This window comes from Amblyraja radiata, chromosome 2, assembly GCF_010909765.2.
Source record: "Amblyraja radiata isolate CabotCenter1 chromosome 2, sAmbRad1.1.pri, whole genome shotgun sequence".
In the NCBI taxonomy this organism is placed as follows: Eukaryota; Metazoa; Chordata; class Chondrichthyes; order Rajiformes; family Rajidae; genus Amblyraja; species Amblyraja radiata.
Genome location: NC_045957.1, coordinates 4,058,863 through 4,068,665, shown reverse-complemented (window position 1 = coordinate 4,068,665; position 9,803 = coordinate 4,058,863). Strand labels below are relative to the sequence as shown.

Sequence of the window (9,803 nt, the reverse complement as noted above, 5' to 3'; positions counted from 1 at the left end):
ATATGTTGCAGCTCTATTAGACTTTGGTTAGGCCACTTCTGGAATGTTGCGTGCAGTTCTGGTCACCCCATTACAGGAAGGATGTGCAGGCATTGGAAAGGGTGTAGTGCAGAGAAGGTTTACCAGAATGAAGCCCGGATTAGGGGGTATGTGTTAAAGTGGAAGGTCAGACAGACATGGATTGTTTTCTTTGGAATCCCAGAAGCTGTGGAGAGACCTGATAAAAAGGGCCTGTCCCACCAGCATGCGACTGCATGCGGAGAGCGCGACCTAACGTGGTCGCTTGAGCCATACGACCTCGCGGGGCCGGTCCCACTTCGATCGCTGGAGCTGTATGGAGTTGTGCGGGGCTGATCCGGACATCGCGCGGGGCTCCGAAAAACTGACACTGTCCAAAAATCCTGCGCGGCAACGGCCTATCGGCCCACAGCCGCATTGAGGCCGTACGCAGCGCCTCGATGGGCAAACACAGCGTCTCGATGCCGTATGCAGCGTCTTGATGGCGTACGCCTTGGGGGTACAACGTTTTTAAAGGAGATGTGAGGGGCAACTTTATTGCACAGAGGGTGGTGGGTGCTTGGACTGCACTGCCAGTGTTGGTGGTTGAGGCAGATACGATGGTGGCTTGTAAGAGCTTTTCAGACAGACACATAGATAAGCAGGGAATGGAGGCATATGGATTATGTGCAATTGGACAAGAGATGGCCTTGGCATCTTGTTCACCACAGACATTGTTCTTGTGCCGCGCTGTTCTGTGTTCTATAAATGCAGCCTTTCTTGCGAATGAAAGACTTAAGGGGCTGACCCACTGCGGCGACCTAATTGGCGAGTTTAGAAGAGTTTGCCCTCGACTCATACTCGCAGCATGGTTGACACGAGGTCCTAGGAGATCTTTGTAACTCTCCTTCATGCTCGAGAGTAGTCCCCGTGTACTCAGCTAGGTCGCGGCGTATCTTTCAACATGCTGAAAAATGCCCACGAGTAAAAAAAGGTCGCCATGGAAAAAACTCGTAGAAGGAGGTCGTAGTAGATCGGCATGATAGTCGTAGGTAATCGAGGGTAGTCGAAGGTAATCAAAGGTAGTTGTAGATAGTCTTCAACATAGTCGAAGGGAGGTCGAAGGAGATCGATGGAGATGGAAGGAGGTCGTCTTCACTCTCCACTATTCGGTGTCCAATTTTCCCGAAGCTAGTTGAAGCTGGTCTTCAACAAGGTCGAAGGAGGTCGAAGGAGGTCTTCTACATAGTCGAAGGAGGTCTTCAACATAGTCGAAGGAGGTCTTCAACATGACACTTTTTCAAACTCTCCGAAACTCTTCTAAACTCGCCAATTAGGTTGCCGCAGTGGAACAGCCCCTTTACAAGCTTCATCAAAGCTCACAAAACATAATGTCCAATTGCCTTTGGGGTGTGAACACATCTTTAACTTTTCCGTTCTGAGTCAGTCTGAAGGCTCCTAACCCCAAACATCATCGGTCTATTTCTCTCCAGCGATGCTGTCTGACCCGCCCAATTCCTCCAGCACTTTATTTTTTGCTTGGTGGCTCATCAAGGATGATTCCTTTGCAGGAATCCACAGCCACAGCCACCAGGACATATAGTTTAAATTAGCTGACTACACATTGTTTCACCACTTTCCATGATTTCAAAGCCAAGCAGAATTGTCCAGTATTTCCACCACTCTCATCTATTAATTTTCAAATCATGAGATCATAAGTGATAGGAGCAGAGTTAGTCTACTCTGCCACTCAACCATGGCTGATCTATCTCTCCCTCCTAACCCAATTCTCCTGCCTTCTTCCCATAACACCCATGCTAATCTAGAATCTATCTAGCGCTGCCTTAAATATATCCACTAACTTGGCCTCCACAGCCTTCTGTGTCAAAGAATTCCACAGATTCACCAGAATCTGTTCAAATAAATTCTTCCTCATCTCCTTCCTAAAAGAACGTCCTTTAATTCTGAGGCTGTGCCCTCTGGTCCTAGACTCTCCTACGAGTGGAAACATCCACTCTACCCAAGCCTTTCACCATTCTGTACATTTCAATGAGGTCCCCCCTCACTCTTCTAAACTCCAGCGAGTACAGGCCCAGTGCCATCAAACACACATCAAAGGTTAACCTACTCATTCCTGGGATCATTCTTGTAAACCTCCTCTGGACCCCCTCCAGAGCCAGCACATCCTTCCTCAGATATGGTGCCCCAAATTGCTCACAATATTCCAAATGTGGCCTGACCAGCGCCTTATAGCGCCTCAGCATTACATCCCTGTTTTTGTACACCGGCCCTCTTGAAATAAATGCTAGCATTGAGTTTGCTTTCTTTACTACCGATTCGACTTGCAAATTAACTATTTGGGAATTCTGCACCAGCACTCCCAAGTCCCTTTGCACCTCTGATTTCTTGTTCTCTCCCCATTTAGAAAATAATCTGCGCCTTTATTCCTACTACCAAAATGCATGACTCCACACTTTGCTACATTATAAAATAAATTACAGATTCATATTGAGAAAAAATGTGGTGCAAAATCCAATCGCTTGGTTTGTCAAGCTGACTGATCTCAACTGGTTTACCCAAAAGGACACAAAGTGCTGGAGTAATTCAGCAAGTCAGGCAGCCTCTTTGGAGAATATGGATAGGTGATGTTTTGGGTCGGGACCCTTCCTCATATTCCATGCTGCCTAACCCGCTGAGTTACTCCAGCACTTTATGTCCTGATTGTTTTGTGCGTAGTTTTACTAATATCTTTATATTTCCAATCTTAAAAGTTTCTTTGGTGGGATTTGAATACTCTGAATTACAAGAATTACTAATCTGTTGCACTGATTGTTTAAAGTTTTTGTTGAGTGCCTCACCCTATTTTGCTGTAAGATGTACGTATTATGTTCAGTGTAACCAGACCAATGCAAATTTGATGCTATTGATAAATCCCTTTCATTTTCAAACCATGTTATCACATCCGTTATCTTTCTCCAGACCAACGTTGAGCTGCGGAATATGACGTCCAGTAGCCGTCACCTCCGAATCATCCCACCGAGCACCACTTTCTTTTCTGTTGGACTGGGTAAGCAGACCCTTGCTTTTCTGACTGTTATCTTTCAATAGACAATAGACAATAGGTGCAGGAGTAGGCCATTTGGCCCTTCGAGCCAGCACCGCCATTCAATGTGATCATGGCTGATCATCCCCAATCAGTACCCCGTTCCTGCCTTCTCCCCATATCCCCTGACTCCGCCATTTTTAAGAGCCCTATCTAGCTCTCTCTTGAAAGCATCCAGAGAACCTGCCTCCACCGCCCTCTGAGGCAGAGAATTCAACAGGGGATGATCAGCCATGATCACATTGAATGACAATGCTGGCTCGAAGGGCCGAATGGTCTATAACCATATAATATAACCATATAACAATTACAGCACGGAAACAGGCCATCTCGACCCTTCTAGTCCGTGCTGAACACATATTCTCCCCTAGTCCCATATACCTGCGCTCAGACCTACTCCTGCACCTATTGTCTATTGTCTATTATCATAGGTGGCGATTCCAATAAAAGCTATCCACTGAGATCCACTGATCTGTGTCAAGTGGGCTTATCCTCTTCTGCCAGCCATTTAGTTTTAGTTTTAGAGATACAGCATGGAAACAGGCCCTTCAGCCCACCGAGTCTGCAATGACCAGCAATCACCCACATACTAGTTCTACCCTGTACACTAGGGACAATGTACAGAAGCCAATTAACCTACACACCTGCACGTCTTTGGAATGTGGGAGGAAACCGGAGCACCCGGAGGAAACCCATGTGGTTACGGAGAGAACTTACAAACTCCGTAGAGACAGCACTCGTAGTCGGGATTGAACCCGGGTCTCTGGCGCTGTGAGGCAGCAACTCTACTGCTGCGCCACCGTGCTGCCCCTTATTTTGAGGAATGTTGATCATCCCTCAACAGTATTTCCAACACTAAATAAATTCTGGCAAACTGAATGTCAGAAAGTACAAAGCATATTTCTTTCCAATGGACATTTTAAGCAACTTGCAACCTACAGATGAAAGACAAGGATATGCTCAAATATTGAAGTGTTGAAATATCAAAGACAAATGGTGTTAATTTCTAACACAAATTTGTCATTTGAATTCTCCAGCATTTTATGTTTCCGTTTTTTTTATTTTCAGCATCTGCAGTTTTTTCTGATTTCTGCAAGCATTATTGAAATATGTTTCATAACTTAAAAATGTGTTTACCCTGAGTTTGTGGAAGGTGCCAGGAGCTGAGCGTGCAAGTGCCAGCAAGTTTAGGGTTAGCCCACAAACATGAAGGAGGCACCAGTTCCAGATATCTGCTCATCAGGACATCTATGACCATGCTCTGTTGCTCGAGTGCCGACAAGGTCTAATGTCAGAGAGTCACATGGCAGGGAAACAAGCCCAACATGCTCATGCCGACCAAGACCAACTACACTAGTCCCACCTGACCGGGAGTAGAGAGGTTCTTCTGCAGTTGTATAGGGCTCTGGTGAGACCACATCTAGAGTATTGTGTACAGTTTTGGTCTCCTAATTTGAGGAAGGACATCCTTGTGATTGAGACAGTGCAGCGTAGGTTCACGAGATTGATCCCTGGGATGGCGGGACTGTCATATGAGGAAAGATTGAAAAGACTAGGCTTGTATTCCCTGGAGTTTAGAAGGATGAGGGGGAATCTTATAGAAACACATCAAATTATAAAAGGACTGAACAAGCTAGATGCAGGAAAAATGTTCCCAATGTTGGGTGAGTCCAGAACCAGGGGCCACAGTCTTATAATAAAGGGGATGCCATTTAAGACTGAGGTGAGAAAAAACTTTTTCACCCAGAGAGTTGTGAATTTGTGGAATTCCCTGCCACAGAGGGCAGTGGAGGCCAAGTCACTGGATGGATTTAAGAGAGAGTTAGATAGAGCTTTAGGGGCTGGTGGAATCAAGATTTATGGGGAGAAGGCAGGCACGGGCTATTGATTGGGGACGATCAACCATGATCACACTGAATGGCAGTGCTGGATCGAAGGGCTGAATGTCCTCCTCCTGCACCTATTTTCTATGATTCTATGTTTCTATGCCCGTATTTGACTCGTGTCTTTCTAAACCTTTCCTATCTATTTACCTGTCCAAGCGTCTTTTAAATGTTGTCATAGTCCCTGACTCAACTACCTCCCCTGGCAGATCGTTACATGAACCCTCTGGGCAGCACGGTGGTGCAGCGGTAGAGCTGTTGCCTCACAGCGCCAGAGACTTGGGTTCGATCTTGACTACGGCTGCTATCTGTACGGACTTTGTACGTTCTCCCCATGACCGCGTGCTCAGCTGCTCCGGTTTCCTCCCACACTCCAAACATCTACAGGTTTGTAGGTTAATTGGCTTTGATAAAGATTGTGGTGTTTGGGGTAGTGTTAGTGTACAGCAGGGGTCGGCAACCTACAGCTCACGGGCCGGATCCGGCCCATAACCTGAAATCATCCGGCCCACAGCCATATATTTTTTCAATTAGTTTTTGCGAATTGGGCGCTACAGCCAGTCCCAGGGCAGGTGAGTGGGGGCGCTACAAGGTCGGTGGGGGCGCTGCAACCCGGCAGCCCTGCCAGCAACGTGTTAGTTTTTTCTACTTTTTTTGTTTTTTTAGTGTGTTTTAATGTATGTTGTTAATGTCTCTCTGTGTGTCTTGTGTGGGGGGTGGTGTGGGGGGGGTAAGGGGGAAACCATTTCGGTGGCCTCCTCCACGGAGAGGCGACTTTTTCCATGTCGCCTCCCCCGTGGCCTAACATCGAGGATCAGTGCGGCCTTTCCCGGTGATGTGCCCGGGGCTTCAGCGGCGAGCGCAGCGTGGACTCTCGGCGTGGAGCGGGCGAGCCCCCACCGGGAGTCGCCGGAGCGGAGCGCTCCGTTCACTGGCCCGCTGCAGTCTGCGCGGAGCTCCAACTGGCGCGGCGTTCTAGGTCTGGGATCCCTCGTTGGGGACCCGGGAGGAGAAGAGCTCCGACCGCCGGCCCGCGGCATACTTCCACCGCGGGCGCGGCGTGGTCTTTCCATCTGGAGCGGGGTCCCTCGCTGGGGACCCCTGGAGGGGAGCTCCGACTGCCGGCCCTGCGGTCTGCGGTGCTTCTGGCTGCAGCGCGGCGGGGTCTATAGATCTTCAACCGCTGGCCTGCGATCTACACCAGCCTGAAGCCGCGGTCTCCGGTGGGGAGGCACCGATTCAGGACTTACCTGGGCTTTGCCTTATCTACTCATCTGGACGCCCGCAGCAGCGACTGCGGAGGGTTGAGTTCCCGACCACGGGCGAAAATGGAGGAGGACTGGCCAAATTTTGTGCCTTCCACCACAGTGATGAATACTGTGGTGGATGTTTGTGTTACATTTTTATTGTGTTTTTGTGTGTTCTTTATCATTGTGGCAAATTCATTTCACTTGCACTTTATTGTGCAAGTGACGAATAAAACTGATTGTGAAAACTGGTTGTGTGATTGTGAGCTGACCTGGGCACTACAGCCATCCCGGGGCATGCAGGCGACCTGGGCGCTACAGCCAGACCCGGGGCAAGCGAGCTGATCTTCGAACTCCAGCCAGTCCCGGGGCACGCAAGCAACCTGGGCGCCACAGCCAGTCCCGGGGCAGGCGAGCCGGCTTGGAAACTGCAGCCAGTCCTGAGGCACGGTAGGGACCTGGGCGCTACAGCCAGTCCCGGGGCAGGCGAGCCGGCTTGGAAACTGCAGCCAGTCCTGAGGCACGGTAGGGACCTGGGCGCTACAGCCAGTCCCGGGGCAGGCGAGCCGGCTTGGGAACTGCAGCCAGTCCCGGGGCATGCAGGCGACCTGGGCGCTACAGCCAGTCCCGGGGCATGCAGGCGACCTGGGAACTGCAGCCAGTCCCGGGGCATGCAGGCGACCTGGGGACTGCAGCCAGTCCCGGGGCATGCAGGCGACCTGGGAACTGCAGCCAGTCCCGGGGCATGCAGGCGACCTGGGGACTGCAGCCAGTCCCGGGGCATGCAGGCGACCTGGGGACTGCAGCCAGTCCCGGGGCATGCAGGCGACCTGGGGACTGCAGCCAGTCCCGGGGCATGCAGGCAACCTGGGAACTGCAGCCAGTCCCGGGGCATGCAGGCGACCTGGGGACTGCAGCCAGTCCCGGGGCATGCAGGCGACCTGGGGACTGCAGCCAGTCCCGGGGCATGCAGGCGACCTGGGGACTGCAGCCAGTCCCGGGGCATGCAGGCGACCTGGGGACTGCAGCCAGTCCCGGGGCATGCAGGCGACCTGGGAACTGCAGCCAGTCCCGGGGCATGCAGGCGACCTGGGAACTGCAGCCAGTCCCGGGGCATGCAGGCGACCTGGGCGCTACAGCCAGTCCCGGGGCAGGCGAGCCGACTTGGGAACTGCAGCCAGTCCCGGGGCACGGTAGGGACCTGGGAACTGCAGCCAGTCCCGGAGCAGGCGAGCCGACTTGGGAACTGCAGCCAGTCCCGGGGCATGCAGGCGACCTGGGCGCTACAGCCAGTCCCGGGGCAGGCGAGCTGACTTGGGAACTGCAGCCAGTCCCGAGGCACGGTAGGGACCTGGGAACTGCAGAAAACTAATTGTGAAAAACAACACCAAGTGTCACACTTTGGCAATAGATGTGGCCCTCCATCCGCACACACACATGGGTCCTGGCCCCTATGCAGAACAAGGTTGCCGACCCCTGGTGTACAGGGTGATTGCTGGACGGCGTGGACACGGTGGGTCGAAGGGTCTGTTTCCCTGTTGTATCTCTAAAACTAAAACTTAAAACTCTGTTTAAAAAAGCTGCCCTTCTGGTTCATATTGAATCTTTCCCCTCTCATCTTAAACGTATGTCCTGTGGTTCTTGATTCCCCTGGATTGGGGACTCTGTGCATTCACCCTATCTATTCCCCTCCTGATTTTATACACCTCTCAGACAACCCCTCCACCCCAAGGAATAAAGTCCTATCCTGCCCATCCTCCCCTTGTAGCTCAGGCAGTCCTCAAAAATCTTCCCTGCAGTTTTTAGAGTTTATTGGATCATAAGGTCCGGGCAATTCCCCTCCGTTTATACAGGGAGCTCTACCTAAACAACCTGTACTTGGTTCAGACTGGGCATGAACAGTGCCTCCATTCATTTCACTGGAGCATCACATCTGTGAGAGTTTAAGGTGTTAGCTAACTTGCATTATTTTTGAGTTAGCTTAGTTTGCTTAGATATTTTTAAATGTAATTCGGTGTTTTCATTTTAAAATTTCTCTTAAATTTTGGAGCCCTATTAAATTTGTTTTAAACATGTCTGTTTATTTAGTTATATTGTCAGCTTTAACCATTGGCTAAAGCAGGGGCTGTGTCCTGGCCAGCTGCCCCAAGTTTTTAAACATATTTTACACCCATAATGACTTTTCTGTCCTGGACCTCCTCCATTGCCTGAGTGAGACCACACCCAAACCGGAGGAACAGCAACTCATATTCCGCTTGGCTAGCTTACTACCTAGCGGTGTGAACATTTTCCTGTGCCTGCCCCCTTCTGCCCACTCCGGTAATTACATCTGAGTAAAGAAGTTTAATAATGACAGAGTAAGGGGGACTTGTTGTCAAGCTGGAAAGGGTACAGAGAAGATTTACAAGGAAGTTGCCAGGACTAGAGGGTGTGAGCGATAGGGAGAGGTTGAGTAGGCTGGGTCTCTAGTCCTTGGAGTTCAAGAGAGTTTTATTGTCATGTGTCCAATTCTTGCTTTGCTTTAGCACACCAGAACATGCTTGCTTTAGTAGGCATTGACCACAGAACAGATCAGTGTGTCCATATACCATTATATAAATATATACACACATGAATAAATAAACTGATAAAGTGCAAATAAACAGATAATGGGCCGAGCCGAGTTTAATAGCCTGATGGCTGTGGGGAAGTAGCTGTTCCTGAACCTGCTCATTGCAGTCTTCAGGCTCCTGTACCTTCTACCTGAAGGTAGCAGGGAGATGAGTGCGTGGCCAGGATTGTGTGGGTCTTTGATGATACTGCCAGCCTTTTTGAGGCAGCGACTGCGATAGATCCCCTCGATGGAAGGGAGGTCAGAGCCGATGATGGACTGGGCAGTGTTTACTACTTTTTGCAGTCTTTTCCGCTCCTGGGCGCTCAAGTTTCCGAACCAAGCCACGATGCAACCGGTCAGCATGCTCTCGACTGTGCACCTGTAGAAGTTAGAGAGAGTCCTCATTGACACACCGACTCTCCGTAATCTTCTCAGGGAGTAGAGGCGCTTTCTTTATGATTGCATCAGTGTTCTCGGACCAGGAAAGATCTTCAGAGATATGCACGCCCAGGAATTTGAAGCTCTTGACCCTGGTGTCTGTGAATTCTTAGTTTGAGGCCTTTTGCTTACTAGTTTGATAATTTAACGGTTTTGCTAACTCTGTTTCTTCAAACAGGTAAATTTCCAGGAGAAGGTGGGATAGTCGCTCCAGGAATGAGCTGCCAGTACACAGTTCGCTTTGCTCCCGATTCCCCAGCCGAATTTGAGGACTTTCTAATAGTGGAGACACAGACACCCTATCCACTTGTGATTCCTATCGAAGCCAGAAGACCTCCTCCTATATTAACATGTACGCAAGTTATTTTTTCTGAAGGGACGGGTGGGAAATATATGGGGATTTCACCCACAACAAACACATTTTGGGGGATCAGGTTGTGGATAGAGTCTTAAGGGCCTGTCCCACTGTACGAGGTAATTCAAGAGTTCGCCCAAGCGAGTAACGGTAGGTACTCGGGAAATCCGGTAAACTCGTGACCTTT

At 50.1% G+C, this 9,803-nt stretch overlaps 1 protein-coding gene across 4 annotated transcripts in view; it reads left to right on the top strand.

Annotated features, from left to right (window-relative positions):
- dlec1 (DLEC1 cilia and flagella associated protein) overlaps window positions 1-9,803 on the top strand; it is a 164,492-nt gene that overhangs the window by 38,921 nt on the left and 115,768 nt on the right. For all 4 annotated transcript variants that reach the window (XM_033040742.1, XM_033040735.1, XM_033040762.1 and 1 more), the window contains 2 exons: window positions 2,977-3,064; window positions 9,440-9,613. In XM_033040742.1, the coding sequence (XP_032896633.1) occupies window positions 2,977-3,064; window positions 9,440-9,613 (262 nt within the window). The remainder of the gene's footprint in view (window positions 1-2,976; window positions 3,065-9,439; window positions 9,614-9,803) is intronic.